The following is a 13,665-nucleotide window of genomic DNA, read 5'->3' as shown; positions in this document are numbered from 1 at the left end:
GGTCTCTTCCCCCCCAATCCGGGGGTCTCACCCCCCAAATGAAGACCCCAACCCCCTTTTGGGGGGGGTCTCACACCCCCTCCCCCCCCCGGAGCTCTCCAACATTTGGGGTCTCAAACCCCCTCCCCAAATCCATCCCCATCCCCTCGTTGGGGTCTCTCGCCCCCCGCCCAGGGCGTGGCGGGTGGGCGTGGCCTGTGCGGGGTGGGCGTGGCCGGTGGGCGTGGCCCGAGGAGGGGGCGTGGCCTGCGGGCGGATTATGTCAACCCCGCGGCAGCCGCAGCCCCGAGCTGGGAGCGGCAGGAGCTCCAGGTATGGCCCGGGGGGCTCCGGGGGGCTCCGGGGGGCTCCGGGGGGTCCCGAGGGGGTCTCGGGGGTCTCGGGGTTCCCCGCACACCCCGCGGTTTTTGGGGCGGGGGGCGCCGGGGGGAAGGGGCTGCTCTGGGGCTCCCGGGGGCTGCGCTGGGGGGTGGGGAGGGGGATAGGTGGGGCTGGGGGGCTTTAGGGGTTAAATTGGGTCTGGGGGCGTCATTGGGGTGTTTGTGGGGCTGGGCTGAGGGGTCGGTGGAGCTAGGGCGTCTCTAGGGCTGGGGGTTTTGGGGGCTGGGGGGCTGTTGGGGGTGGGAGGGTGAAGATGGGGCTGGGGGCGTCAGTAGGGGTCGGGGGGTGTCAGAATGGGGCTGGGGGCGTTCTGGGGGTTTAGGGGGTCTGTGGGGTCCGTATGGGGTCGGGACAGAGGGAAAGGTGGGGCTGGGGGTGTCCATAGGGGGCTGGGAGGGGTAAAGGAGGGTCTGGGGGCGTGGAAGGGGTTAAATGTGGGTCGGGGGTCTCCGAGGTGTTTCTGTAGGGCCGAGCAGCGGTGAAGGTGCTTTATGGGGTCCATAGGGGCTGGGCAGAGGCACAGGTGGTTCCATAGGGGATCTATAGGGTCGGGCCGGGGGGCGCAGGTGGCTCTATGGGGCAGGTGGGTCTATAGGGTCGGGCTGAGGGGCACAGCGAGCCTATAGATTCCATAGGGGCTCTGTGGGGTCGGGCCGGGGGGCGCAGGTGGGTCTGTAGGGGATCTATAGGGTCAGGCCGAGGGACAGGGGAGGTTTGGGATTTCTGGGGGGGAAAGGGATCGAGGGCAAGGCGACCCTATAGGGGGCTGGGATGGCGGGAAAGGAGCTCTGGGGGGAGGGGGCTGGGCTGGGGGGGCTTTGGGGTCTTTATGGGGTTTCCGGGGATCCCTATAGGGTGTCTATGGGGTCTCCGTGGTGCCTCCGGGGGTCTCTATGGGGTTTCTGTAAGGACTGTGGAGTCTCTATGGGGTGTCTGTAGGATCTATAGGGTCTCTGTAAGATCTCTATGGGGTTCCTATGGGGTCTCTACGGGGTGTTATTAGGATTTCTAGGGTCTCTATAGGGTCTATGGGGTCTCTGTGGGTTCTGTTTGGGATTTCTATAGGGTCTCTATGGGGTCTATAGGGTCTCTATGGGGTTTCTATAGGATCTATAGGGTTTCTGTAGGGTCTGGGGGGGTCTCTGTAGGGTTTCTCGGGGTCTCGATGGGGTTTTTCGGGTCTCTATAGGGTCTGTGGGGTCTCTGTGGGATCTGTTTGGGATTTCTGTAGGGTCTCTATAGGGTCTATGGGGTTTCTATAGGATCTATAGGGTCTCTATGGGGTTCCTAGGGGGTTTCTCGGGGTCTCTGTGGGGTTTCTATGGGTTTTTCGGGTCTCTATAGGCTCTATAGGGTCTCTATAGGGTCTCTATAGGGTCTCCATAGGGTCTCTATAGGGTCTCCATAGGGTCTCTATAGGGTCCTGGCGTCCAACAGATGGGTGGGGCCGGCTGGGGGGGGTGATGATGGCATCGCCCCCCCTCTGTCCCCCCTCGCGCTCCCCCCGCCGCCCTGCGCGACCCCCGAGGCTCGGGGGGGTCAGGGGGGGTCCGGGGGGTGGGGGAGGGGCAGCCCCACCCCCCATTTCCCTACAGGTGCCCCGGCCGCCCCTCCCCCCCCGCGCCTCACCTGCGGCCAGGAGGGGAAATTTGGGGGTTTTTTTTGGGGTTTTTGGGGGGGTGGGCTGCACGCTGAGGACCCCCGGGTGGGGCTGTGGGGGAGGGGGGGCCAAACCCAGCGCTGTCCCCTCCCCCCCCCCAGGAATTTGGGGTCAACAAGAGCTCCTTGTTCGCTCCGAGCCACCCGCGCTTCCGGCCGGGCGGGGCCGGGGGGGCTCGGGGGGAGGGGCTGGATCCCCCCGGGGGGTCCCCGAGATTCCCGGGGGGGTTCCCGATGCTCCCGGGGGGGTCTCAGAGCCTTCCGGGGGGATTTTGGGGTCCTGGCGGGGCGGATGGTCCCGGGAGGGGAGGGGCGAGCAACGCCCGGAGCTTGCCGGGGGGGGGGGGGAGACACCCTGGGGGGCTGGGGGTTTTGGGGTCGGGATGGCTGAACCCCCCGGGGGGGTTGGGGGGTGAGTCGGGGGTCTCCAGGGGGGGTTTAGGGGATTCCCATCCCCCGGGGGTCTCCAGCCCGCCGTGCCCCCCCGGGCGGTTTGGGGGTCTCGGGGGGGTTCGGGAATATTCCTGGGGGGGTCTGGGGGGTCTCATCCCCCCCCCGGGTGTGATTTGGGTTGATTTTGGGGTGGATTTTGGGGTTTTTTTAGGGTTTTTTGGGGGTTTGGCTGTCCCGGCGCCGGCGCTGTCCGCGGTGCTGAATTGGGGAGGGCTGCGGCCGGCCGCGGGGGAGGGCGGGGGGGCGCTCGGGGGTCGCGGGGGGGTCGCGCGCCAAGGTGACAGGTCCCCTCATTAGCCGTCGCCATGGCAACGCGCGCATCCGCGGGGGGGGGAGGGGAGGGGACGCGGTGGCCTCAACACAATGGAGCCGCGCGGGGGGGTGGGGAGGGGAATTTGGGGAGGGGGCGTCCCGGGATGGCGGGCAGGGCTGAGACCCCCACCCACGCCGCCCCCCCGCAGGGCCCCCGCCCCCGCCATGGCGCTGCCCGGGGGGCTCAGCCTCGTCCTGCTGCTGCTGCTGGGGGGGCGCGGCGAAGCCATCGTCATCCCCCCCGAGTGTGAGTGGGGAGGGGGCGAGCTTGGGGAGGGGGCGCGGCGGGGAGACCCCCCGGCCCGGCGCCAGGAGTCCCGCACGGGGATGCTTTGCACGAGCATGGAGACCCCTGGCATGGAGACCCCTCCCCAATTCGCCTCCTTGGCTGTGGAACCCTCACCAGCATGGAGACCCCTCCCCAAATTCATATCTTTGACTCTGAAACCCCCCAGCATGGAGACCCCTCCCCAAATTCATATCTTTGACTCTGAAACCCCCCAGCATGGAGACCCCTCCCCAAATTCATATCTTTGACTGTGGATCCCTCACCAGCATGAAGACCCCTCCTCAATTTGCCTCCTTGACTGTGAAACCCCCCAGCATGGAGACCCCTCCCCAGTTCACCTCCCCGCACGTAGACCCCCCACTTTTTCCCACCCCCCGTTCTGAGGACCCCCCGCACGCCCCCCGCCCCCCAGGCAGACCCCTCCCCACTCTCACTCTGTCTCTCTCCCCCTCTGCTCCCCCCGGATGGTGCAGATTCGCTGCACGAGCGTGAGTTTGGGGGGTCTGGGGGGTCCTGGGGGGGGGTCTGGGGGTGTCCAGGAGGGTCCTGGGGAGTCCTGAGGGGGTCTGGGGGGGTTTTGAGGGGTCCTGGGGATGTCCTGGGGGGTCTCCATGCGGGTCGGGGATCTCTGTGGTCACCCCGAGATGCCCCCGCTGCTGTGCCGAGGGGAGGTCTGGGGTCTGCAGGATATATTGGGGAGGTCCGGGGGGGTCTGGGGGCAGTCTGGGTGTCCCTGAGGTGTCCCTGAGTGTCCCTGAGGTGTCCCCGGGCTGTCGCCGGGGGTCCCAGCCGCTGTCCCCCCGCAGTCCAGCAGCCCCCCGAGCTGACCGAGCAGCCCCCCGAGCAGCTGGTGGTTTTCCCCAGCGATGACATCGTGCTCAAGTGTGCTGCCACCGGCAACCCGCGCGTGGAGTGAGTGTCCCCGTGTCCCCTGGGTGTCACCTGCGTGTCACCTGGGGCACAGTGAGACCTCCCTGACACCCCCTGTGTCACCCTCGTGTCCCCCTCGGGTGGAGCGAGTGTCACCTGGGTGTCCCCTGGGTCACCCCGAGACCCCCCTGTGTCACCCTCGTGTCCCTCACGGGTGGAGCGAGTGTCACCGTGAGACCCCCTGTGTCCCCCCCAGTCCCCAGCGAGTGTCCCACCGGCTCCTCCCACCTGACGGATGTCCCCTCGTGTCCCCTCGAGTCCCTCTGTGTCCCCTGCGTCACCCATGTCCCCTCCGTGTCCCCAACATCCACTGAAGGTCCCCACGTGTCCCTGCTATCCTCCTGTAAATGTCGCCTCGCGTGTCCCCTGTGTCCCCAAACCCGGGAATGTCCCCTCGTGTCCCCCACGTGTCACCCCACTCAGTGAATGTCCCCCCGTGTCCCGCTGCTCACTGATTGTCGCCCCGTGTCCCCAACATCCGGTGAATGTCCCCCCGTGTCCCCGCACTCAATGATTGTCCCCGCGTCGCCCCGTGTCCCCAACATCCCCTCGTGTCACCCCTTCTGGTAAATGTCCCTTCGTGTCCCTTCGTGTCACCCCACTCGGTGATTGACCACCCGTGTCCCCCCAGTGTCCCCGAGCTCACGGAGTGTCCTTCGGAGTCCCCAGTGTCCCCCCATGTCCCCAGTGTCCCCCCGGTGTCCCCCCACTCACGGAGTGTCCCTCTGTGTCTCCAGTGTCCCCCCGGTGTCTCCAGTGTCCCCCCCATGTCCCCGGTGTCCCCCTGCTTACGGAGTGTCCCCCAGTGTCCCCCCATGTCCCCAATGTCCCCCTGCTTACGGAGTGTCCCTCTGTGTCCCCAGTGTCCCCCCAGTGTCCCCCCGGTGTCCCCCGGCTCACGGATTGTCCCCCGGTGTCCCCAGTGTCCCCCCGGTGTCCCCAGTGTCTCCTCGGTGTCCCCAGTGTCCCCCCGCTCACGGAGTGTCCCCGCAGGTTCCGCTGGACGCGCGAGGACCGCCCGTTCTCGGCGGAGCTCCCGGGGGTGTCGCTGTCACCCGGCGGTGGCACTTTGGTCATCAACGCCAGCCTGGCCGCGAGGCTGCAGGGGAGATTCCGCTGTGCGGCCAGCAACCCCCTGGGGACAGCAGTGTCACCCGAGAGCCGCGTCATCGCCGAGAGTGAGACCCTCAACCCCAAAACCCCTAAAAACCCTAAAAAAACCCCTAAAAAAACCCTAAAAAACCCTAAAAAAAAATTCTAAAACCCTAAACCCCCCTGGGGACAGCTATGTCACCCGAGAGCCGAGAGTGAGACCCTAAACCCCTAAAAACCCTAAAAAAACCCCTAAAAAACCCCTAAAAACCCCTAAAAAAAATTCTAAAACCCCCTAAAAAAACTCTAAACCCCCCTGGGGACAGCAGTGTCACCCGAGAGCCGAGAATGAGACCCTAAACCCCTAAAAACCCTAAAAAAAACCCTAAGAAAAACCCTAAACCCCCCTGGGGACAGCAGTGTCACCCGAGAGCCACATCATCGCCCAGAGTGAGACCCCAAAACCCCTAAAAACACCAAAAAAAACCCCTAAAAACCCCAAATTTGGGTTTCCCTGGCTGGTTTGGGATGGAGGGAGACCTCCCAGCCCCTGGTCCCTGCTCGGTTTTGGGGTCCCCATGGGTTTTGGGGTCCTTCCCGCTCGGTTTTGGGGCATTTTGGGTTTCTCCCTGTCGGTTTTGGGGCTCCCCGCTGGGTTTCGGGGTGTTTTGGGGTCCCTCCGGTCAGTTTCGGGTTATTTTGGGGTCTCCCCGCTCGGTTTTGAGGTCACCTCGGTCGGTTTCGGGGTCCCCCCGGTGGGTTTCGGGGTGTTTTGGGGTCCCCTCGGTCACTTTCGCCTCCCCCCCCGGTCAGTTTTGGGGTACCCTCCGTGGGTTTTGGGGTTTTTTGGGGTCCCCCGGTCAGTTTAGAGGTCCCCCCGGTGGGTTTTGGGGTGGTTTGGGGTCCCCCAGTCAGTTTCACGTCTCCCCCGGTCAATTTTGGGGTACCCGCGGTGGGTTTTAGGGTTTTTTGGGGTCCCCCCGCTCGGTTTTGAGGTCACCTCCGTCGGTTTCGGGGTCCCCCAGGTGGGTTTCTGGGTGTTTTGGGGTCCTCCCGGTGGGTTTTGGGGTCTCCCCGGTCAGTTTCGGGGTTTTTTGGGGTCCCCCCGGTCAGTTTAGAGGTCTCCCCGGTGGGTTTTGGGGTCCCCCCGGTCAGTTTTTGGGGTCCCCAGCCGCTCTGTCCCCCCAGACACACCTCAGTGGCCCAAGGAGAAGGTGACCCCGGTGGAGGTGGAGGAGGGAGACCCGGTGGTGCTGCCCTGCGAGCCCCCCAAGAGCGCCGTGCCCCCCAAGATCTACTGGCTGAACAGCCGTGAGTGAATTTGGGGGGGCTGGGAGGGGGTTGGGCTGCACCCCCTGATCCTGCTGTGCCCCCAAAATCCATTCTGATACCCCAAAATCCCCACTGACAGCCCCAAAATACCACCCGGCACCCCAAAATCCCACCCGACAGCCCCAAAATCCACCCTGACACCCCAAAAAATCCACCCTGACACCCCAAAAACCCCACCCCCTGCACCCCCCGATCCTGCTGTGCCCCCAAAATCCACCCAAAATCTACCCTGACACCCCAAAATACCACCTGACAACCCAAAATACTACACAGCACCCCCAAAATCCACCCTGACACCTCAAAATCCCACCCGACAGCCCCAAAAATCCTAACTCTGCACCCCCTCATCCTGCTGTGCCCCCAAAATCCACCCTGACACCCGCAAAATCCACCCTGACACCCCCAAAATTTACCCTGACACCCCAAAAATCCTACCCTTGCACCCCTGATCCTGCTGTGCCCCCAAAATCCTCCCGACACCCCCAAATTTAGGGTGGTTTTGGGGTCAGATTTGAGATCCAATCCCCCGTTCCCACAGAGATCAGCCGGTTTGGGGTCAGTTTTGGGGTCGGAGCAGGACGGGGCTGTTTTTTTGGGACTCCCCGACCCCGGACCGGTTTGGGGTCAGTTGTAGGGACATTTTGAGGTCAGTTTGGGGTCATTTTTGGGGTCCGACCCCCGTTTTTCCCGCAGAGATCATGCGCATCTCACGGGTCAGCGTAGAGCCAGTTTGGGGTCAGATTTGGGGTGGTTTTGGGGTCATTTTTGGGGTCCAATCCCCGTTTTTCCTACAGAGATCATGCACATCGCGCAGGACGCTCGGGTCAGCATGGGGCAGTTTTGGGGTCATTTTTGGGGTCAGATTTGGGGTCAGTTTGGGGTGCTTTTGGGGTCAGCATGGGGCAGTTTTGGGGTGGTTTTGGGGTCATTTTTGGGGTCCGACCCCTGTGTTTCCCGCAGGGATCGTGCACGTCGCGCAGGACGCTCGGGTCAGCATAGAGCCAATTTGGGGTCAGATTTGGGGTGGTTTTGGGGTCAGTTTGGGGTCATTTTTGGGGTCCGACCCCTGTGTTTCCCGCAGGGATCGTGCACATCGCGCAGGACGCTCGGGTCAGCATAGAGCCTGTTTGGGGTCAGGTTTTGGGGTCAGTTTGGGGTCATTTTTAGGATCCGATCCCCGTTTTTCCCGCAGGGATCGTGCACATCGCGCAGGACGCTCGGGTCAGCATGGGCCAGGATGGATTTCTGTACTTCGCCAACGCCCAGGTGGGCGACAGTCACCCTGACTACATCTGCCACGCCCATTACCTGGGGCCGAGAACCATCATCCAGAAGGAGCCGCTGGACCTGCGGGTCACCCCCAGTGAGCGGGGAGCCGAAATTCACCCCAAATCCATCCCAAATTCACCCAAAATCCATCCTAAATCCATCCCAAAATCCACCCCAAATCCATCCCAAATTCACCCAAAATCCATCCTAAATCCATCCCAAATCCATCCCAAATTCACCCCAAATCCCTAAAGTGCCCCTCGACCTGCGGGTCACCCCCAGTGAGCGGGGGACCAAAATACACCCCAAATCCATCCCGAATCCATCCCAAATTCAACCTGAATCCATCCTAAATCCATCCCAAATACACCCCAAATCCACCCCGAATCCAACCCCAAATCCACCCCGAATCCAACCCCAAATTCACCCCAAATCCACCCCGAAACCCTAAAGTGCCCCTGGATCTGTGCATCACCTGCAGTGAGCAGGGGGACCCTAAATCCATCCCGAATCCACCCCAAATTCACCCTAAATACACCCCAAATCCACCCCGAATTCACCCCAAATCCATCCCCCAATCCCTAAAGTACCCCTCCAGCTGTGCATCACCCCCAGCGAGCGGGGGGACCCCAAATCCACCCCAAAATCTATCCTGAATCCACCCAAAATCTGTCCCCAAATCCAACCCCAAATTCCCCAGGGAACCCCTAAAGTGCCCCCAACCTGCGTGTGACCCCAGTGAGCCAGAGGGACCCTAAATCCCCCCCAAATCCCCCCCAAATCCCCCCCAAATTCCCCAGGGAATTCCCCCCAAAGCAGTTCCCTGGGAATCCCCAAACCCCTGCATCCCCCCGGCAGGTTTTGGGGGGAATCCTCGGGAATTGGGGGATGTCCCGGGGGGTCTCTCAGCCCCTGCCCTGCCCACCCCGCAGGTAACTCGGTGCAATCCCGGCGGCCGCGCCTGGTGGTCCCCAGAGACCCCCAACCCACCCACGTGGCGCTGCGGGGGGAGACCCTCGTGCTGGAGTGCATCGCCGAGGGGCTGTGAGTGGGGAGGGGCTTTGGGGGGTCTGGGGGCTTCCAGAGGGTCCTGGGGGGTCCCTGGGGGTTGTCCCGGGGGGGTCTCAGGGAATTCCGGGAGATATCCCAGGATTATCCCGGGTTTTGCCATCCCATCCCAGCCCCGGGGGTTGTTCTGGGGATATCTCGGGGAATTGTCGGGAATATCTCGGGTTTTTATCCCGGCTTTTTCCCGGTTTTTCCCCGGTTTTTCCCCCTTTTTTTCCCTTTTTTTTCCCGTTTTTTTCCCGGTTTCCATCCCGGTTTTATCCTGATTTTATCCCGGTTTTTATCCCGTTTTTACCCCGGTTTAACCCCAGTTTTATCCCGGTTTCCCAGCCCGACTCCCTGGGTGTTCTGGCGGAGGCTGAACTGCCCGGAGGTTGTTCCGGGGATATCCCAGGGAATTGTCGGGAATATCCCGGTTTTTTATCCCGATTTTATCCCGGTTTTACCCCGATTTTATCCCGGTTTTACCCCGATTTTACCCCGATTTTATCCCGATTTTACCCCGATTTTATCCCGGTTTTACCCCGGTTTTATCGCGGCTTTATCCCGGTTTTTTATCCCGGTTTTACCCCGGTTTTACCCCGATTTTACCGCGGTTTTATCCCGGTTTTATCCCGGTTTTTCCCGTGCCAGCCCCACTCCGTGGGTATCCTGGCGGAGGCTGAACGGCCAGGGGGTATTCCGGGGATATCCCAGGGAATTCTCGGAATTATCCCGATTTTCATCCCGGTTTTCATCCCGGTTTTATCCCGGTTTTTATCCCGGTTTTCAGCCCCACACCCTCGGCGTCCTGGCGGGGCTGAACGGAGCTCTCCCTCCGGGGGTTGTCCCGGGAATATCCCAGGGAATTGTCGGGAATATCCTGGGTTTTTTTTCCCGGTTTCCATCCCGGTTTTATCCTGATCTCCATCCCGGTTTTTATCCCGTTTTTTCCCGGTTTCCCAGCGCCACTCCCTGGATTTCCTGGCGGAGGCTGAACGGAGCTCTCCCGCGGGGGCTGTCCCGGTTCTCTCCCGGTTCTATCCCGGTTCTATCCCGGTTCTATCCCGGTTCTGTCCCGGTTCTATCCCATTTTTCTCTCCCGGTTCTATCCCGGTTCTATCCCGGTTCTGTCCCGGTTCTGTCCCGGTTCTATCCCATTTTTCTCTCCCGGTTCTATCCCGGTTCTCTCCCGGTTCTATCCCGGTTCTATCCCGTTCCAGCCCCACTCCCTCTATCTCCTGGCGGAGGCTGAACGGCGCTCTCCCGCTGGGGGTTATCCCGGTTTTTACCCGGTTTTTACCCGGTTTTTGCCCGATTTTTACCCGGTTCTATCCCGTTCCAGCCCCACTCCCTCTATCTCCTGGCGGAGGCTGAACGGCGCTCTCCCGCTGGGGGTTATCCCGGTTTTTACCCGGTTTTTACCCGGTTTTTACCCGATTTTTACCCGGTTTTATCCCGATTTTTTTCCCGGTTCTATCCCGTTCCAGCCCCACTCCCTCGGTGTCCTGGCGGAGGCTGAACGGAGATCTGCCGCCGGGGGCTGTCCCGACTCTATCCCGGTTTTTACCCGGTTCTATCCCGATTTTTATCCCGATTCTATCCCGGTTTTTATCCCGGTTCTATCCCGTTCCAGCCCCACTCCCTCGGTCTCCTGGCGGAGGCTGAACGGCGCGCTGCCGGGCCGAGCCGTGCTGGAGAACTTCAACAAGACGCTGCGGCTGCAGGAGGTGCAGGAGGCTGACGATGGAGAGTATGAGTGCGCGGCTGAGAACGGGCAGGGCAGAGCGCGCCGCAGCCACCTGGTCACCGTGGAGGGTAGGGGACTGGGGAGACTGGGGGGACTGAACTGGGGAGACTGGGTGGGGCTTTGGGGAACTGGGGGGACTGGGAACGACTGGGGGAGGCTGGGGGGACTGGGGTGGGGGACTGTGGAACTGGGGGAGTGAACTGGGGGACTGGGGACTGGGGGGACTGAGCTGGGGGACTGGGAACTGGGGAGTGAACTGGGGGGACTGGGGGATGACTGGGGGGACTGAACTGGGGGTGGCTGGGGGGACTGGGGGACTGAACTGGGGACTGGGAACTGGGAGTGAACTGGGGGACTGGGGGACTGACTGGGGGACTGAACTGGGGGACTGGGGGACTGAACTGGGGGACTGGCGGGACTGGGAGCAGCTGGGAGGCTGGGGCTGGGGGACTGGGACTGGAGCTGGGGAGCTGGGGGGACTGGGGGGACTGGGAACTGGGGGATGGGAACTGGGGAACTGGGAGAACTGGGGGGACTGGGGGGACTGGGGGGACTGGGGGACTGGGAGCACTGGGGGACTGGGGGGACTGGGAACTAGGGGGACTGGGGGGACTGAACTGGGGACTGGGAACTGGGGGATTGGGGGACTGGGGGACTGGGAACTGGGGGAATGGGAACTGGGGGGAACTGGGGGACTGGGGGACTGGGAGGACATGGAACTGGGGGAACTGGGGGAACTGGGGGGGAACTGGGGGACTGGGGAACTGGGGGGGAATGGGGGAACTGGGGGGACTGGGAGCAACTGGGGGAGCCGGGCGGGGGTGTTGGAGTGGGAGTGGAATGGATACTGGGAGCACTGGGGGGAACTCGGAGCAACTGGGAGCAACTGGGGGGACTGGGGGAATTGGGGGGGACTGGGGGGAACTGGGGACTGGGGGCAACTGGGAGGAACTGGGAGGAACTGGGAGGAACTGGGGGGACTGGGGGAGTCGGGCGGGAGTGGCGGAGTGGGAGTGGAATGGATACTGGGAGCACTGGGAGGCGCTGGGCGGTACTGGGATGTATTGGGATGTGCCGGGATGGACACTGGGCAGTACTGGAATGTACTGGGCAGTACTGGGATGTACTGGGATATACTGGGCTGTACTGGGATGTACTGGGATGGACACTGGGATATACTGGGCGGTACTGGTGCGGGTCCCTCACTCCCAGTCCTCCAGCCGCCTCGTAATGGGTGTTTGATGGGCACTGGGCGGGTCTCGGGCGGCACTGGGATGTACTGGGATATACTGGGATATACTGGGATGCACTGGGATATACTGGGCTATACTGGGCTGCACTGGGCGGTCCCGGCCGGCCCCTCACTGCCACCCCCCAGCCGCCCCGTACTGGCTGCGCCGCCCCCACAGCGGGGTGTTCGGCCCTGGCGAGACAGCGCGGCTGGACTGCCAGGTGGGGGGCAAACCGAGACCCCTCATCGCCTGGAGCATCAACGGCGTGCCCATCGAGGGTAGGGGGCGCGGGGGGTACCCGGGAGGGTCCTGGGTGGGTGGGGAGGGGTTTTTGGGGGTCTTTGGGGGGTTTGGGGTCGTTGGGGGTCCCTGGGAAGGTTTTGGGGTGGGTTGGGACTCCCTAGGAGTCCTGGGAGTTGAGGTCCCCGGGAGGGTCCTGGGGGGTTTGGGGGGGTTTGGGGTCTTTGGGTGGGTTTGGGGGTCGTTGGGGGTCCTGGGGGGGTCAGGGGGTCCCTGGAAAGGTTTTTTGGGTGGGTTTGGGGGTCTCTGGGGGGTTTGAGGTCCCCGGGAGGGTCCTGGGTGGGTGGGGAAGGGGTTTGGGGGGGTCTTTTGGGGGGGTTTGGGGTCCTTGGGGGGTTTGGGGGTCCCTGGAAAGGTCCTTTTGGGGTCCCGGGGAGGGTCCTGAGTGGGTGGAGGAGAGGTTTTGGGGTTCCTTTTGGGGGCTGTTGGGGTCTCTAGCGGGTGGGGGAGGAGCTTTGGGGGGTCTTTCGGGAATTTTTGGGGTCCTTTGTAGGGTTTGGGGGTCCCGAGGGGGTTTTTGGGGTCCCTGTCAAGGTCCTTGGTGGGATTTGGGGACCCCAGGGGTGTTTGGGGTTCCCTGGGAAGGTCCTTTGGGAGGATTTTGGGGTCCTTTGGGAGGATTTTGGGGTCCTTTGGGAGGATTTTGGGGTCCCTGGAGGGTTTTGGGGTCTCCGTGGTGTTTATTCAGCTCCTTTGGGAGGTTCTGGGAAATCCCTGGTTGGTTTTTTTGGGGTTTTTTTTGTTATCCCTGAATGTCCCCTCAGTGTCCCCAGTGTCCCCAATGTCCCCCAGAGCTCCCGGTGTCCCCCCGGCGGTCGCTCCGGGACGGAGCTCTGATTTTGTCCCGTCTGGAGCCAAACGACTCCATGGTCGCCCAGTGCGAGGCGACCAATAGCCACGGGAGGCTGCTGGCCAACGCCTTCGTCTATGTCGTGGGTGAGTCACCCCAAAAATCCCCCCAAAAATACCCTAAAAATACCCCAAAAAAATCCCCTAAAGTCCCACAAAAATCCCCCCCAAAATGCCCCCAAAAATCCTAAAAAATTCTCCAAAAATCCCCCTAAAAATGCCCCCAAAAATCCTAAAATATCCCCCCAAAAATCCTAAAATATCCCTTCAAAAATCCTAAAGTATTCCCCAAAATCCAAAATCCCCCAAAAATCCTAAAATATTCCCCAAAATCCCCTAAAATCTCACCAACTCCAAAATCCCCAAAAATACCTAAAATCATAAAATCGCCGCAAAAATCCCCTAAAATTCCCCCAAAATCCTAAAAAATTCCCCAAAAATCCTAAAAAATCCCCCAAAAATCCCCCAAATCCGGTTATTCCCCAAAATCCCCAGGGAACCCCAAAATCCATTCAGAACCTCTCAAGATGCTCCAAAAATCCCCCAAAAATCTGCTCATCACCCCACAAAATCCTCCAAAACTCCCCAAAATCCCGGGCAACCGTTCCCATGGCAACGCCGAGCAGGGAACAGTCTGTCGCCATGGCAACCAGCCCCTCCCGCCGTCGCTATGGCAACCGGCCCGGTCAGATGGGGTACTCGTTGCCATGGTGACAGCGGGGATGCTCAGTGATTTTGGGGTCCTGGGGGGGAATTTTGTCCCCCGGGAG

At 61.9% G+C, this 13,665-nt stretch overlaps 2 protein-coding genes across 13 annotated transcripts in view; one reads left to right on the top strand and one right to left on the bottom strand.

Annotated features, from left to right (window-relative positions):
- RPL10 (ribosomal protein L10) overlaps positions 1 to 13,665 on the bottom strand; it is a 117,718-nt gene that overhangs the window by 62,461 nt on the left and 41,592 nt on the right. Inside the window, exon 7 of one of the 2 annotated variants that reach the window (XM_085046443.1) lies at positions 12,268 to 12,306. The exons of the other annotated variant lie outside the window; for it this stretch is intronic. Within the exon in view, the coding sequence (XP_084902569.1) occupies positions 12,268 to 12,306 (39 nt within the window). The remainder of the gene's footprint in view (positions 1 to 12,267; positions 12,307 to 13,665) is intronic. 2 annotated transcript variants of the gene reach the window in all.
- Positions 222 to 13,665, top strand: part of L1CAM (L1 cell adhesion molecule) — a 35,321-nt gene continuing 21,877 nt past the window's right edge. For 10 of the 11 annotated variants that reach the window (XM_085046313.1, XM_085046311.1, XM_085046310.1 and 7 more), the window contains exons 1-11: positions 222 to 312; positions 2,955 to 3,052; positions 3,568 to 3,582; positions 3,901 to 4,006; positions 5,018 to 5,202; positions 6,305 to 6,427; positions 7,641 to 7,811; positions 8,650 to 8,761; positions 10,401 to 10,582; positions 11,893 to 12,024; positions 12,839 to 12,982. In XM_085046313.1, the coding sequence (XP_084902439.1) occupies positions 260 to 312; positions 2,955 to 3,052; positions 3,568 to 3,582; positions 3,901 to 4,006; positions 5,018 to 5,202; positions 6,305 to 6,427; positions 7,641 to 7,811; positions 8,650 to 8,761; positions 10,401 to 10,582; positions 11,893 to 12,024; positions 12,839 to 12,982 (1,321 nt within the window). In that variant the 5' untranslated portion in view covers positions 222 to 259. The remainder of the gene's footprint in view (positions 313 to 2,954; positions 3,053 to 3,567; positions 3,583 to 3,900; positions 4,007 to 5,017; positions 5,203 to 6,304; positions 6,428 to 7,640; positions 7,812 to 8,649; positions 8,762 to 10,400; positions 10,583 to 11,892; positions 12,025 to 12,838; positions 12,983 to 13,665) is intronic. The other variant, XM_085046312.1, reaches the window with a different exon arrangement.

Source organism: Lichenostomus cassidix, unplaced genomic scaffold, assembly GCF_008360975.1.
Source record: "Lichenostomus cassidix isolate B80296 unplaced genomic scaffold, HeHo_3.0 HiC_scaffold_40, whole genome shotgun sequence".
In the NCBI taxonomy this organism is placed as follows: Eukaryota; Metazoa; Chordata; class Aves; order Passeriformes; family Meliphagidae; genus Lichenostomus; species Lichenostomus cassidix.
This window is presented reverse-complemented; position numbering and strand designations above follow the sequence as displayed.